This window comes from Chelonoidis abingdonii, chromosome 9, assembly GCF_003597395.2.
Source record: "Chelonoidis abingdonii isolate Lonesome George chromosome 9, CheloAbing_2.0, whole genome shotgun sequence".
NCBI lineage: Eukaryota > Metazoa > Chordata > Testudines > Testudinidae > Chelonoidis > Chelonoidis abingdonii.
The window spans coordinates 66,774,311-66,791,593 of NC_133777.1; the positions used below are offsets into that span (position 1 = coordinate 66,774,311).

General features: G+C 45.9%; 1 protein-coding gene across 2 annotated transcripts in view; it reads right to left on the reverse strand.

The window, feature by feature from the left end:
• SLC30A4 (solute carrier family 30 member 4) overlaps positions 1 to 17,195 on the reverse strand; it is a 30,872-nt gene extending 13,677 nt beyond the window's left edge. The window contains exons 1-3 of one of the 2 annotated variants that reach the window (XM_032790592.2): positions 15,098 to 17,193; positions 14,133 to 14,654; positions 5,015 to 5,161 (exon numbers count right to left, since the gene is read on the reverse strand). In XM_032790592.2, the coding sequence (XP_032646483.1) occupies positions 5,015 to 5,161; positions 14,133 to 14,529 (544 nt within the window). In that variant the 5' untranslated portion in view covers positions 14,530 to 14,654; positions 15,098 to 17,193. Of the gene's footprint in view, positions 1 to 5,014; positions 5,162 to 14,132; positions 14,655 to 15,097 lie in introns of both variants that reach the window. The other variant, XM_032790593.2, reaches the window with a different exon arrangement.
• Positions 17,196 to 17,283: the final 88 nt, after the last annotated feature.

The window sequence follows — 17,283 nt, forward strand, 5'->3', positions numbered from 1 at the left end:
TGAAAAAATCCCTGAGCCACAACTGTTCTTCCGCTACACAAACTCTCAAATATTTGTTGCCAGTGTAAAAAAAAACCAGTGACATGCAAGTCTTCTGCTGAGCCCAGAGCAATCTTAGTGAAAGTTTCCAAGATTGTCAAATATTTTCAAGAAAATGGTTAAAAAAAAATAGCTTTCCATTTTTTTTAAATGAACTTCTCTGACCCTTCATTCTTGTCTTAGCTTGGTCTCAGGCCACTTCATTTCTATATACATATTCGTTTTTGAGCTCTAAATGCGTAAAAAACCTCTGAAAAAAAATTTTTAATGAGGCTTCATAACTCAAAACAGTACCCAAGAGTCTTCTGTGTGTATTTATATTGCCCAAAAAATGCTCTAGGGCAAACCTGGAAGGTCATGTTTTCATATAACAAAATTAAAAACTCTTGAAAGAAATGATTCTAATGGAAATGCTGGCAAACCCTCTCTTGTTAGAGCCCCAATGAGCCTTGCTACTGTATCATATTACGCAGTATTGCTTGAGTGACTAATTAATGCCATAGGGTTGTAGGGTTAGGTGATGAAGCTAATGAATCTGCTACCTACTACTATAAAATCTGAAATATGAATTGTAAACTTCATTACATTATGTAAGTACTGAGCTAAAATAGACTTTGGAATTCATTGTAAAAGCATGTATTTTAAAACACAGTAAAGCAGAAATAGTAAAGCCTGATATTTCATAAAGCATAAAAAGTTAAAGTTCCTGTTAAAATGTTTACAATTCAAGACCTGCAATCATACATTATTAATTAATACAGTTATGACATAAAAAGCACTAGTCATCTTCATAGTTATATACAACCATTAACTAATTAATCCTCCCAACACCTGAGGTTGGTAACTAATTCTTATACTTTACAGATGCCTAAAATAGGGAGAGGTTAAGTAATTTGCTCAAGACCACAGAAAGAATCATATCAGAGTCAGAATTAGAACTCAAGAATATGTAGCACATACTAGGGCAAATATTGTCTCCTTTCCCCTTTGTGATCCTGGAAGGTCCTCAACACAGCAGAACTGCTGCTGCACAGGGAAATAAGGGTTGTATAGGAAAACCCACGAATACAGGAGAGTTCTCTGTGATGCTTCTCTCCCCAGTAGCATGGAGTAGAGAGGAAAGATAGTATTGTGGTTAAGGCACTGGACTAGGTTGCCAACCTTCTAATAGGACAAAACTGAACACTCTTGCCCCGGCCCCTGCCCCACCACTTCCCAGAGACCCCACCCCTGCCCTGCCCTTTCTCTGAGGCCCCTTCCCCACTCTCTCCCCACCCTTTCTCACTTTCAACGGGCTGGGGCAGGGGTGAGGACTCTGGAGTGGGGCCAGAAATGAGGGGTTCAGGATGAAGGAGGGGGCTCAGGGCTGGGGCAGGGGGCGGGTGCAGGCTTCGGCTGGGGTTGTGGCTCTGGGATGGGGCCGGGGATGAGGCGTTTGGGGTGTGAGGGGGCTCCAGGCTGGTGTAGGGGGTGTGGGGTGCAAGCTTCAGGAGGGAGTTTGGGTGCAGGAAGGGGCTCAGGGCTGGGGCAGAGGGTTGGGGTGTGGGAAGGGGCTCGGGGTATGGGGTCTGGGAGGGAGTTTGGGTGTAGGAAGGGGCTCAGAGCTGGGGTAGGGGGGTTGGGGTGTGGGTTCTGGCCAGGCAGCACTTACCTCAGGCAGCTCCCAGAAGTGGCCAGCATGTCCATCTCCTAGGCAGAGGAGCCAGTGGGCTCTGCGTGCTACCCACCCCCAGAGGCGCCACTCCACAGCTCCCGTTGGCGCAATTCTCTGTGAATGGAAGCTGTGGAGCCAGTGCTCGGGGCAAGCGCAGCACATGGAGTCCCTATGGCTGCCCCCAAGCCTAGGAGCCGGATGTGCTGGCTGCTTCTGGGAGCTGCATGGAGACAGAGCAGGCAGTGAGACTGCCTTAACCCCGCTGTGCCACCAACTAGACTTTTAGTGACCTGGTCAGCAGTGCTGATCAGAGCAGCCAGGGTCCCTTTTTGACCAAGCGTTCCGGTCAAAAAACAGACACCTGGCAAGACTACACTGGACTGAGACCCAGCTCTGCCACAGATTTCCTGTATGATATTGAGCAAGTCATTTAATCTTTCTGTGTACCACATCCTCCTCTGTAAAACAGGTCAACACTTCCTTTTTGTGTATCTTGTATATTTAGGGCTAGATTGTGGTGACTATCATTCACAGTGAGTGGTGCCTTATTTTCCAAAGGAACCCCTCTGAAGTCAATAGGACTATTCATGAAGTAAGGTACCTGTAACGGGGAGGTTACCCTGCTCCGGCCCTGAAGGGGTTAAAGCAGTCCTGGAGAGGGCTGTTGCCGAGAAATGCTAGGCTGATTGGGGGAAGCAGCAACAGTTGGGGCCATGCCCCAATCAGGCCACAGCTGGCCCTACAAGAGGGCTGAGGGCCAGAGATTGACACACATTCTCTCTCTAGCCTCTTGAGAGAAAAGGAGCCGGCTACCTGGGAAGCTGAGGAGGGTACCTAGGGTGGAGCAGTGCTGAGGAAGGGCAGAGGGAGCTGGGGTGCTCCAGCCTAGCTAAGCCGCAGGCTGAGTTAAGGGCCCACAAGGGTACTGGGGCTGCAGAGGGGCTGCCCAGGAATAGGCAGAGGCAGCTGGTCCAACCTCCCCTTGCCAATGATGAGTGGTTTACAGACTGCAGTCCACCCTAGTGAGTGGGGGCTAGACGATGACTTGCAGTAGCCACTGAGGCAAGGTGGGAGTTGGGGGTTCCCCTGGGTGGGGAGACCCAGACTGTGGATTGCTGCAGTGGGCAGAACCCCTGGGCAAAGGGCACCGGGGTCTGGGAGGGACATGGGGGGCCAGTGGCAGGTGAGAAATCAGCTGGCAGAGGGTGCTCTGGAACTGGAAAAGAGCTAATTCCCTGGACAACCAGCAGGAGGTGCCGTGCTGGTGAGCCTCGCCCCATCACAGTACTACTCAGCACAAGTATGTCTGGCCCACTGATTGTAAGCACCTGGCGACAGTGATTGCCTGTTACCACATTGTGTGTATGTACCACACTGAGCACATGGGGTTCCTCCAGGTGCTTCTGCAATACAGATAACATTGATATAATGATAGGGGTTGTGGTTGGCCAGAGGAGTAGCCTATTTGGCTCAACAGACTTTGTCATCTTAAACTTAATCTTTCAAAACTGAGGGGTGCACAGGGGTCCTAGTTGCTTAGACGGCCACTATTGCTATGGCCAATGGAGTGGCTGCACATCCACTCTGAGCCTTGTCACTTGCTTGTAGGAGAAATTTCCTGTCCTACCCTTGTTAGACTCCTTAGGCAAGGCCCATATCCTGGGAGCAACAAGCAGCATTTAGAATACAATCTGTAAAATCACCCACTCATCAGAACCTACTTGACAGAAAGCCAAATAAACTTTCATTCCTAAGAGCTAAGTCAAGCACGAAAAACTTAACTCTGAATTTGCCAGATTCCATTTCCACAGAGGTTCTGTTCCCGCTGAAGTAAACAGGGTTTTGCCATCAAGCTCCATGGAAACCCAGGTTGGACTTAAAAAAGAAGTGATGTTAAATCCTTCTGGATTTTCCTTTAATCCTTTCAGGCGTTAGGGCTTGTCTACATTACCTTCTGGATCAATGGGCAGCAATCAATTCAGCGAGGGTCGATTTATTGCATCTAGTCTAGATGCGATAAATTGAGCGCTCTCCCGTCGACTCCGGGACTCCACCAGGGCAAGAGGTGCAGGCAGAGTTGACGGGAGAGCATCAGCCATCAACTTACCGCAGTGAAGACACCACGGTAAGTAGATCTAAGTACGCTGACTTCAGCTACATTATTCACATACCTGAAGTTGTGTAACTTAGATTGATTCCCCTCTCCCCTCCCCCCACAGCGTAGACCAGGCCTTAGTCTACTCTGAGTTTCAATCTGGAGTTAATAGCATCCCTGCAAGCGCAGTGTATCTCCATCAAGGTCACTGGGGGTGGGGGAGGGGAAAGCAATCTAAAACTGAGTTAGCTAGCCCAGATTCGAATAGTAGCCAAGACATCATAACTTGGCTTTTAACTCGTGTTAGCATCTCAAATTCAACTCTAGGCTCCCCTACAGGCTTTAACTTGAGCTGCTCACCCAAGTTAAAAATTGCCTTGTCTTTGCAATTTTACCAAGTCAGCTAACTAGGGGTAGCTACCCCATGTTAAGAACATATTCTTTGCAGTGAAGACCTAACTGAAGGCTTTATACATCAATGCTGATATTTCTGTAGCCACATATGTTTAACATAATCTCTACAGACAAGTCTTTAGACTGGAAGATTCTTATTCAGGTGGTGATGAATCACTATGTTGAGTTATTTGCAGGGAAAAGGCTGTGCTTTTCCTACATAATTTAACATGAAATAATCACTGTGACATGAATTTCCTAAATAGGACTCTAATGCACAGTTATTAAAAAGATACTACCAACAGAAATAGAGCCTTCTCCACATCACTCATCTGAATGCACAGCAAAGTAATAAAGAAAGGGGGGGGGGAGAGACATGCCTGCCACTTAGGGTATTTTATTAAACTTTTCAGTGATGTTAGTTCTCATGAAAGATGATGGTCTGACAGCCAAGGACAACATAGTATCCTATTTGAACCTACAAGTAGCTACAGAACAGGTAGGAGCAGTGGAACCCCTCCCAGGAAGGGCTACCAATGTAACACTACCTTGGGCTGGGGGGACCAGGTCAAATCATGGGCTCCCGTCTGTCACTTCTGTGCCACTCTGCCTAGGGAAATTCCCGGGTATCATAAAACCAGCATAGCCAGCTCTCTGCTGCCTGCTATGGACAGAACGTTGTAAAGGGCCTTTCGTGTAAAACTATTTCTAGATTTACATAACCTCATTTCTGATAGTTATTTAATGCTCTACACTACAGCTCTGCAGTCAAACTTTCCTCATAGTTACCATTTACAACACTGCTATAACAGTAAAGTCTGGCAGCTACATACCTAAGCGGTGAAATCCAAAGGTGAACTTTTTTGTGGGAGATTTTGCAGAGAGCCACAAAGCAAGCAGAGTCAAAAGAATACCACTGAGGTCAGTTAGCATATGAAGTGCATCCATCATGATTGCTAGACTATTAGCAACATATCCACCTGAAATGAAATTGGAAAAGTTAGGGCATGTGATATGAACCACTCTGCAAAACATCCTTTGAGTGTAGTTTACAACAAAGCGTATTCAGAATGGTGCATTGAGCAAGTAATGAGGTGTGGTAATGGAGCTGGTGGCTTTTCCCATTGCAATCAATGTGCCATGCTATTTCTTAAAGCTACCATGGTGATAAATACAGTATAAATACTTAAACAGATTAGGTAAGTGGAAAAGGTTCTGTCCTCCAAGCTTTACTCACACAAGTGGCCTCACTGACTTCAGTGAGACCACTTGCTTGAATAAGGTTCTGCAGGATCAGGCCTAAACTAGCTTAGTGTCTTTTCTTTGTTTTGTGCGTTTAATCAGCTGATTAATTTATTAAGCCAAGACTGCAAAGTTTTTTGACATTTTGAAACATGGGCAGAGCTCCAATGACTAAATGGCAAAGAAATTCAGCCTGTCCTCTTTTTAACATTAAATCTTAAGCCTCATTGTTCCCTGTCCCAGCATCCATTGCCAACTCTTCCATTCTGAAATACTTCTTTCCATTTCTATGTAATTTAACCCCTTTCTCATAACTATGGGCTGTGCTTAGACAAATTTCTTCAGATCAGAAGGTCAAAGTGATCAATTTGCCCTGAAGCAGATGTTAATATCTGTAATAGATGCTTGGAAGGGGTTAACCTAAGAAAGACGTAGTCTTCCTTTTATGCATAGTGCTATGGGAGTTCTGCACATGCACTCAAAGGAGACTATATCGGGGTAGGCAACTTATGGCACACATGCCAAAGGTGGCACACGAGCTGATTTTCAGTGGCACTCACACTGCCTGGGTCCTGGCCACTGATTTGGGGGGCTCTGCATTTTAATTTAATTGAAGCTTCTTAAACAGTTTAAAAACCTTATTTACTTTACATACAACAATAGTTTAGTTATATATTATAGACTTATAGAAAGAGACCTTCTAAAAACATTAAAATGTATTACTGGCACATGAAACCTTAAATCAGAGTGAATAAATGAAGACTCAGCACAGCACTTCTGAAAGGTTGCCAACCCCTGGACTACATCTTCTGTGTCAGTTCAGCAATGGGTCAGATTTCCCCACTGCTCTGGGAGCAGCCTGAAATTGTCCTTGAACCTGTAGCTTCCACCAAATATAAAATGCCCCTTTGCAGGCCTCAATCTCCAGTTTTAGAAATCAAATATCTCAGATACGAGCTCACTTGTTTCCATCATTTCTCACTGTCTGGTCTTTGTGTAATATTAAAAATTTGCATTACAGGAAAACCTGAGGATCCTATCGGACAGACCAGTAGGGGCCAGGTATAGCAAAGGAAAGCTCACAAATTGGTTGATTGCCTGAGCAACAAAACAACAAAAATCTATGCTTATCTACAAATGCATGCACAGATAGCGTACGTTATAGTTGGTGGTGGTATTGATCATTATATACTTAAGTTTGAGATCTAACTTCCAATCTAGCTTCCCTCTCACACTGGTTGCTTATCACTTTACAACCTCAGAGGAATTTGTCTGATGTAGCTGTTCTGTGCCGATGGGAGAGAGCTCTCCTGTTGGCTTAACTACTTCAGCCCCCGCAAGCGGCAGAAGCTATGTCGGCGGGAGAAGCTCTCCTGCCGACAGCACCGTCCACACCAGCACTTATGTTGGTGTAACTTATGTCGCTAAGGAGGGTGATTTATTCAAACCCCACCCCAAGCCATATAAATTATGCTAACATACGCTGTATTGTAGACATAGCTTGCTGGTTTGTTGAGCCTCCTGGCAGAAGGAACAACCAGAACTTCCGAGACTGGCTGGGATACTGACTGTTTGAAGATGAGCTCTAAACATATGGTGAGATCCTGCTGAAAGCTCACTGGATGAGCCTGGTTTTGAGTTGTGGTTTTTCCTGTCTTTGGACCTTAACATCCCCAAAGGACTGATGTGTGCCTTGGCAAGATGGCTAAAGCACTGCTACATTAACCCTTGCAAAAGAGTGAAGCTACATACAGACATGCAGCTGGGTGAGTTGTGCCCTGATGGGCCACAAGGGGGTGCTGCAAAGGCATATCTGATCACAGTCCCAGTGTGTCAAAGATCACAGAAAACAGACTGTTGTTATATCCTGTAGGATCAAATGCAAGGCTCCCAGATGACTGAGTACTAAATTTCCTCAGAATGTTCTGAAACTTGCGGCCCAGAGGATGGGCCACAGAAACAGATCAGGAGAGGAAGTTTGGGTTAGGGTAGTTAGGCCCATTGTTCAGGGGGCTAGCCTGGAACTTGAGAGACCCAGGTTCAATTCCCTGCTCTACCACAGACTTCTGGGGTCTCTGGGAAAGTCACTTAGTATCTCTATGCCTCAGTGCACCATCTACAATATGGGGATAATACTTACCAAAAGGGAGGTGAGGATAAATAAATCAAAAGACTGTGAGGTACTCAGCTACTATAAAGATGGGGTGCCATATAAATACCTTAGTTGGAAAGATCCACCACCTTGACAGAGCTTAGAAAAGTGCTGATCTCAAGCAAAAATCAATGATGATCTGATCATGATTAAGATGTAGTTTTATTTTAAATTCACCTTATTTCCAGTTCTCTCTCTAAATCAGGTGTGTGGTGTACACATGAGCATAAGCTGAGTCAGACACCACTCAGAAGCCAGTAAATCTCAAACAAATCCACAAGAGGCATGGTGAATGATATTGAAGTCACCTCCATGAAGAAATTTCAGTGACTCCAGTAGCAGGCTCAACAAGCTCAGCCAGGAATTCTATTGAATAGTGAGATTGGTACACAGCCAAAATTCCCAAATTCATTTTATCCCGGGAGTCTCGTATGACATCAATCCGTCCTTGTGATAAAGCATTTTCTACACCTGAGATCAGACTCCACCAAGTTCATCTTTCGATCATGCCGAACCACAAACACGGTCAGAAAAAGCAGAACCAGCTGACAGGGCAAGTTGTCATTCAACCAGGTCTCTGTAATATGTTCAGAGTTAAGAGCCTCATCCATAATTAGTTCATGGATTGTGGCAGTCTTATCAACAACTAACCACTGAAGCAGAATCTAAAGGGCAAGGTCACTGCTTGCCATTAGCATGTGCTCCTGAGATAAGGCCTCTAATTAAACTAAGTGGAGTAGATAACAAATGTCAATTACCTAGTGTATGTCTGACAAACAGACTTTCTCTTAGCTCTTCCCTGAGAGGCTTGGTAAAGTATATATATTTTTTGGTTTGAACAATGGCGTTGTCAAATAAAGTCATTATTCAAAGGTAGAAGGTCAACAAAAGGTAGTTGTTGCAGCACATCAGTTACAATTTCCACTGCATGAAATGAAGCTGCTTCACCACCACCTTCTTCTACACTTACTTTTAAAAAGCTAAATCAAAAAAAGTTTAATCTTTCTGTTTTTAAAATGTTATTTTTAGCTCAATGATCCCCAGACTTTTGAGGGTTGCACCCCCCTGGCCCCTGTCTGCCTCCCTTGCCACCCCCAGAGCTGGGGGCCATGAGTGGTGGACACAGAGATGGGTAAGGGGGCCAGGGCTAGGGCTGCATCGGTGGGTAGGTCTCAGCCCGGGAGTGGGGTCCGAGCCAGGGTCTGAGGCTGGGGGTGAGGGCAGAAGCAGAGCTGTAGCTGGGCTGTGGTAGGGGCCAGCAGCCGGGCCCATGGCCAGTTGCAATTCCACTCCCACCCCCGTCCTTCCCCTTAGTCTTGTCCCCGGGCTGGGAACAGAGACACAGCCAGGTGCAGAGACTGGGGCAGGGGCTGGGTGCGGACCTACACTGAGCCTGGAGACCGGGCCAGGTGCTTGGCTGGGAGCCAGGGACATGGCTAGGGGCAGGACTGGAGCAGAGCAGGGGGTGGGGAGGAGCTGGGTTGTGCTCCCTTTCCACCCCCCATGGGTGCTGGCCCAGCCCTGCCGCACCCTCCCAATGTTCCTCCGCACAACTTTACGGGGGCACACCCTACACTTTCGGGACCTCTGTTTTAGCTAAAAGTTATGGATACAGATAAAGTGCTCCTGAAAGTCACGGCTATGCTGCTGACAGAAAAAATGACACAGCAACTTCCAACTTTTTTTTTTTTTTTAATAATGAATTTAGTACTCTTGACAGGTGCCAGATTGTCAGGAATGAAGCCCTTTATTTATCCATAGTTCAGGCACTGCCACTGTCCATCTTGTACTTACTTCTGGCTCCTCAAGGTAACACAAACTCCCCTGGGAGACCAACTCACAGGATGAGAGGGAAGCGAGTTTAGTGATGTGAATAACTCTCCTGAGACTACTAATTCGTTTCACAGAGGCCACTGAACAGCCTGCAGACTTTGTCAGTACTGAAATGAATTTGAATGATGAACAAGTGGCAGCAAGTTCTCTATACCATGGTTCTCACACTGGGAGTCAGAACCCTTCAGGGAGTCACAAGATTATTACATGGGGGGTCACGAGCTGTCAGCCTCCACCCCAAACCTCACTTTGCCTCCATCATTTACAATGGTGTTATAAATTAAAAACACTTTTGGGGGGGGGTCACACTCAGAGGCTTGCTATGTGAAAGGGGTCACCAGTACAAAAGTTTGAGAACCACTGATCTATACTATTTATTATCTGTCCCTTGAGCCATCAGTTCCTGTACTTTCAAAAGTGTTTAACATTCCCTTTTACTAGTGAATTTTAAATTACAACTAATTCATGTGTCCAGATTTACAGTTGTATATTGTAAATACTACTTTGTAAATATTGTAATTTCAAGAAGTTGTGTGGTCACAAGTAAAAACCCAGTTCAGTGCATCTGAAAGTCTAATGACTGATAGATACATTGATGCACTGGCATCATAACATTCTCCACTTTTGAAAACCAAGTGGCAATAGAACAAGTCAAGGGGAAGTGGATCGCAGAAATAAACTCTTGAAGAACACAAAGTAAGTGGCACCAAGTGGGCATTTAAACGGCATGAATAACTCCGAAAGACATGGTAGTACATTGTGCTATTTAAATGAAAAGTGAATAGTAATTAGAAGGTAAATACTATGCCTCTTAATAATTAAATATTGGTGATGTCATTTTTAACAGCTTTGTGTCTACTGTCATGTGACTCTCCACTTTAGTTTCCTTCATGGTTATATCCCAATAAGGTATCCAAGAATAAATGTCAAAAAAAACTTCATTAATGCAGAGTTAAAGATGCCTAATGATAGGTTGTGCCCTTCCAGAATCTCAAGTTCAGCAAAACTCAGACTTCTGAAAACCAGGAAATACAGAATTAAGGTAGATGCCCACACAACCTTAACTCTGCCTGGAGCTGGCAATAGCCACTGGGAATTATCTACATGCATTCTAGTTTCTTTCAGAGTTGTAGATGTAGCTGCAGTGAATGGTGGAGGCAGGAGGTGGAGCAGGTTGCTAGAGGTGTCTTTGTGATATGAGGAGATCTGGTGATTAGTTTGAGGAGCGTCATGGAGCTGGAACTGTGATATGCAGAGATCTGGGTCTGAATCACCCCATGCATATTAGCAATGGAAGGTGGTGCATGTGTACCTTAAGGTTTCAGTCTGCATCATTTTAGTATAGAATTGTGTGGTATTCTGTTGGGGGAACATGCTCAGTGTTTGAGCACTGGGCAGGTGCAGGCAGCACCTGTCTCTTACTTGCACTGTGTCTTTTCACAGTAAGCAAATCCAAGTAACTGTCCAGATATTAGAGCACTTAGAATAGTCGAGCTTTAAACAGAAAACTGGCCTTAACATTAACTATACTGGAGCTGCTGCTCCACTGTAATATACAGCCATATGTGTTTCTAGATTTACAGATTGCTGCAGAGGTGAAAGTAAGCCGGTGTGGTCCAGTACGGCGTACCGGCAAGAGCCAGTACGCCGTGCTGGACCGCATCGACTTCCACGGTGGTGATTGAAAGGGCCCTTTGAATCTTGGCTGTGGCTCTGGCTGGGGTGGGGATTTAAAGGGCTCAAAGCTCCCAGTGGCTGCAGGCAGCCCAGAGCCCTTTAAATCCTGGCCGCAGCGGGGATTTAAAGGGCTAAGAGCTCCCCGTGGCTGCTGGCAGCCCAGAGCTCTTTGAATCCCAGCCACGGCTCTGGCAGCCCGGCTGGGGACAGGATTTAAAGGGCTCCAGGCTTCCCTCAGCGCAGGTACTCTGGGCCCTTTAAATACCTGCCCCAGCCCCGCAAAGCTCAGGGTTCCCCCTGGCGGCCAGAGCCCCAGGCCCTTTAATTTGCCCCTGAGCCCCAGGGGGCTCCCAGCCACCTCTGCAGCTGGGAGCCCCTGGTTGATTTAAAGGCTCTGGGTCTCCCACCACAGATGGTTCCCCAGGGCCTTTAAATCTTCAGAGGCCATGCCTCTTCCGGATGAGGCCACGCCCCCTCAGGACTCCGGCAGTACTGGTAAGTCCTGTAAGTTACTTTCATCCCTGGATTGCTGTATCATGCTCTTTTGGTTTCTCTTGAACCTGAACTGTAAGAGAACATGCTTTGATAACAAAAAAGCTTGTCAGAGATCAATAAAAATTGAACTTGGAAAATGAGTTTGTTACTGTTTTGAATTAATCCATAACAGGAGTAATTTTGTAGTGGAAAAATCAACATGGTTTCTCTAAACTATTAACAATATACGGAAATTTTCAGTAAATCATATGATCAGAGTAACTCAAAACCATTTGTTGCTTTTAAGCAATATACAATAGACACTTTCATGTTGCTTATTATGACAGTGTTTCTCAAATGTGGCCGCATTCGGCCACCAGGGCCTTTTCTTGTGGCCACAGCTTCCTAGACTGAGGAGGTAAGGGGAGGCATGCAAAGCAGTGATCCCTCTCCCAAGGCCCCCTCCAGAGACACAAATGCTGGAGGTGCAGGCAGCAGTTGAATTTCCCACTCTCCCTGGGGTTGAGGAGGCAGGCTTTGACCACAGGGCTGCGGGCTCCAGCCATGTGGTGAGGTATGTGTTTCTGCCTGGTGGCAGGCTCCGGTTTCAGGCTCCGGCCCCAGGCTCACCAGCCTCGCCATCATCCCTGGGCCTTGCTGCCTCCTGCCCACCTCCCCATCCAGGGCTTAATTTGTCCCAGAGCTTGGAGGCTGAGTAAGTCTGCTGTGAAAAGTGATATTAACAAACATACAAATATCAGTTTACACAGCAGAAGATTTACGAGCTAGCATGTCTTAGAAGGAAAAAAGTGCAACCAAAAAAGCAAAAGAAACAACAACAAGACAAGAACATGCAAATCACCTTATTTGTGTTTCTATTCTGTTTAGGCCCAGTAAAGAATAGGCAACTGTAAATTATTTTTATTACCGAGTCTGAAAAAAACCTACATAAATAAATTACCATGATTTACATGTGTATGTGCATATTTATTTGTTTTTCCTAAAGTTAATTATTTTAGGAAAAATAGCGCGGCCACCAGGAAGAGTTGGTGGCCACATACTGAGGCCACCAAAATTTTTGTTGAGAACCCCTGGTTTAAGATACAGAAATAGCTAGACTAGTGTAGATACTCAGTTAGTCCAGTAGGGAGAAGCAAAACAGGAAGCTGTAAGTGATTGATCTTTATCTACAACTCAGTTTCATGAGACGGGCTACTAGGATGATCCGAGGAATGGAAAACCTGCCTTATGAAAGGAGACTCAAAGAGCTTGGCTTGTTTAGCCTGGCCAAAAGAAGACTCCGGGGGGATATGCTTGGTCTATATAAATATATCAGGGGGATTAACGTTAGGGAGGGAGAGGAATTATTCAAGCTTAGTACTATGTAGACACAAGACGAATGGTACAAAACTGGCACTAGGAGTTCCAGGCTTGAAATATTAGACGAAGGTTTCTAACCATTAGAGGAGGTGAAGTTCTGGAACAGCCTCCAAGGGGAAGTAGTGGGGGAAAAGACATATGGAGGCTTTAAGATAAACTTGATAAGTTTTAGAAGGGATGATATGAGATAGTTAATTTATTTTGGCAATTGTCCTTGGATTATCAAGCAGATAGGTCTGCTCAATGTCTGCTGGATGGGATGCTTGGATGGGATGGGATCCAGAGTTACTGCAGGCAAGTCTTTCCTGATCTGCTCGGGAGCCTTTGCCCCATGCTTCAGGGTTAGCTGATGCGCCATAATTTGGAGTCGGGAGGAATTTTCCTCCAGGGCAGATTGGCTGACGCTCTGGTGGTTTTCGGCAGCTTCCCCTGCAGCATGAGGCATGGGTCACTTGCTGGTGGATTCTCTGCTTGAGGTCTTCAAACCACAATTTGAAGACTTCAATAACTCGGACATAGGTTAGGGGTTTTATAGAAGTGGATGGGTAGGGTTCTGTGGCCTGCTTTGTGCAGGAGTCAGACTAGATGATCATGTTGGTCCCTTCTGACCTATGAGTCTATGAGGGGTTTTCCCCCTTTCGATGGTAGAACTAAATTATATTCCTGTATTTGGGGACTAAGAACATAAATAACAAGGTTTGAAGGCCCTAAAATCTTATACAGACACTGGTATTCTGCTATTAAAGAGAACCATTAACCTGAAAAAATTACATTTCTGTCTGAAAATCTTGCACCTACTATAATTACAAGTAAAAAGATGGCAACAATTGAAACAAGTTGAGGGGAGGGGTGGGGTATCTGTATTTTTCCCCATTTAACAGGATATGGACAATTTAATTGTTAATTTCATATAGTTTCTTCCTTGTTGATAAGATCCTTATAAACATCAGCCAGAGAAGAGTTAATGTTGGCAGCGTCCCTTTAACCTTTCTTTCCTTAGATTCTAATTGCAGGCTGACTTTACTGTGGGCACTCTGTGGACTTGCTGAAATCTGTGCATCTCAGTAACTGATATATTGTCTCCTTTAGCAAATAATTAAAAGGACAACTGTGTAATAAAATAATGTCCTAAAAAGTACTGGAGGCATTTTTCCATTAACCCTTGAGGGAGTAAGAAAGCAAGCCCAACTCACCTATGAGCTCTCCAATCATAAAGAAGAGATAGAGAACGGCAGCGAGGGTCAGCTGTTTTTTCACCTTCCTCTGTTTTGATAGTTCCCTCTGTTTACTGCAATTGCTACAAGGGTCCGTCCTAGAGGAGCTAGTCTGTGTGCTCCGCAGAGCAATATCCCGGTCCAGCAAGGAGTCGTCATCGGACTGCAGACCTAGGTGAGCCCCATTGACAGGTCTGTCCGGAGCTGCATCCGAAGTGTCATCAGAAACCACAACTCGCAACTTGTTAAACCGAGGAAAGTCCTCCTCCCCCGCTTCATCTGAAAAATCAAAGGCACTGGAGTCGTTCAAGAACAAAGGGTCATCGTTCTTTCTCAACATGGATTTGATGCTATTCCAGACCCTGGATTGGGCCATAGTAGCTGGAGCCAGGAGCCCAGCGGGGTGCTGCTGCTTAGTTACAGCAAATTCTTCTCATGCAACTTCCCCTTGCAGGCAGAAATGCTTCATTTCATCGTCCATTCAGGACACTTCCTCCAAGCCTGAGGAAACCAGAGTTACACATTCAGTTCATCAATGGATACAAATTCAAGTTAAAATGCACCGGGGCGAGGTTATGCCAGGTAATCCTACTAAAGCAAGCCAGCCCTCTTGCAAGACAGCTGTACTAACCCTTAGGCTGGACAGCCCACCTCCAGGATGCCAAACAGCTAACAGGGCACAAAAATAATCTATTTTAACTAGCCACTTTCATGCCCACAGGCCTACTCGCTAGGCAGCTGAACACAGAGCCGTGACTACAGTAGCAAAGACGTGTTTGATACTGACCGAATTGAAAGCCAGAACAGACTGTAACACATTGTTACACTGTCATTTTTAAGATTATGCAAAACGCTGATTATGCAAAACGCTCAAGGCTCTCGGGTTTATATTGCTGAAATCTATGGGGGGGGAGGGAAGCTAATATATAGAAATTGAACGGTACCTTTGTATGGCTAATACCACGGCTGCCCCCATGCAATTCCGATCCTTCGGAGGTTGGCTCAGGTCATTCGCTGAAGTTCCTTGTAAGTGATAACAGCTCGCCAGAAATGCCTGCACTCTGCCCCCGGCTCCGGGGCCGGGCAAAGTCAGCTTAGCACGACAACCCCAAGGAGGAGCTGGGCTTCCCCACCGGAGCATGCAACCCCCGCGTAGGGAGGAACCGCGCCTCCCCCGGGAAAGCCGGCGTCGGGCGGTCACCCCTTTGCTCTGGGGAGCTGCATCTCTCTTCCCCCGCCTGCTTTCGAGACAACCAGGCTTGCTGCTGACTCGCCGGTCACGCAGTGCGCGTGCGCCGGCACCCGTGGCGGTAGAGCTGCGCTGAACCGGGGCTGCCCGGCCGCCTTGTTCGCATTCCTGGCTCGGGACTCGGGGCCTGCGCGGGCTGCAGCCGGCGCCTCCGCTCTGCAGCGGGTCCAAGCCCCGCTTGGTACCACCCCCCCCCCCGCCGCGCGCGCTAGCTACACCCGGGGGTTCTCCCGCTGGGCCTCTGTCATGCGCCAGTGTCAGCCTGCTGCTGGCTCGTGCCTAGGGTCAGAACCATTTCGCGTGCCCTGGGCGGGCTGCCTGCTCGCCACACCCGCCCGGCGGGCTGCAAAGGGGGACAGCCTGGACCTCCCGCCGTACGGGAGCGCTAGCCCGCGCAGGCGCCTGTCCTGGGGGGCTGTAGTGAGAAAGTTACAGCTTTTCCATTCAGGCCAGTGGTTGCTTTTCTAGCCTATTCTGCTGCTGTTTTCCACGGTGTGCGCCTATTATGTGTCACAGGCTCTGTCTAGGGTAACTAGTCCCTACAGCCTCCAGTCTTAAACTCCTGATGCCCCCCCCCCCATGCATTGTGCGTATGTGTGCATGTTTAACTGCATACTTGTGCAACCCTGATTTATAGACATACACGGGGTCAGGGTAGTCAATTATTTTTTGTCAAGGTCCCAGTTTCTTGGTTAAGGTATAGTCAAGGTCCAGACTGGGGTGGGAGGGGGGGAATCAAATCCGATGATAATAATGATAAGTAAATAAGATTTTGGGGTCTGTTCAAAAGTATCTGGTGGTCTGCATTTGGCCCATGGTCTGCCTGTTGCACTAGGCATGTTCCCTATGTCCCTTTTATGGTATGTTTAACTTTCAGAAAGTTCTTAGTTCTGTTTCCACATCCACACTGTCCCCTCGGTTAATGCATTAACCTCTCCATGCCTTAGTTCTCCAGTCTGTAAAATTGAAATAATAATCCTTCCCTACCTCACAGAAATATTGCGAGGCTTCATGTTTGTAAAGTACTTTGAAATCCACAGATGAAAGATGCTATAGAAGGGCAATGTTGTTTTATTGCTATAGTTCTAAATACAGTTACTCTAGTTGTGCTTCTTTATATGTTGGGCTTTAATCCTTCAAAGACATGCTTAACTTTAGGCACTGGACATGCACTAAAGTCTTTGCACAATCGGGGCCTTGTCCTGCAAGCCCACATAGATTAAAACCCCATAATACTGTTGTTAAGTTAATATGCACCTGTTGCCAGCACTTCCAAAAGATAACCGTGCAATCTCATATATAGTGAAAGTGCTGGAACTTGCTAGTCAGCAGTGTGATTCTAGTTTATGTCCCAATCTTGCAAACATCTATGCAATTTATTCCTTGTTATCTGATCAGCTGTAAGATTAATGACTATGTGGATAGGAAAATGGCAGTTCTGGGTGAGCATGCTCATTAATATTTCACATATTTGTAATGTGGTTTGAAAGATTTTGATTATAAAGGGCACAACATAAAACTAAAATATTTTCCGTTGCTATATATAACCAGTTACTTATATGCAAGCCCACTTTACAACACAATCTGCATACAAGTAGGTTTAACATAAGGGATAATGTGTAAAGCCTAGTAAGTGTGGAATTTTAAGAAGCCCAGGGAGCTTGAGAGTTTTGCACATATCAGAGTTCTGTTTGAGATGACTAGAGTGTACAGTACTGAAGTCTAACATCATGTCAGATTTCTTGAATGTTGCATCTATCTTGTTTCTTTTTTTTTCTAGTATTTGTGGCAATAAAGGCAGCATTGTTTACATTCTGTTTCAGATTCCTGTTTATATGATCAGGCACAGTGATATCTTCATGTTTTGGTACTTTTGGGGAA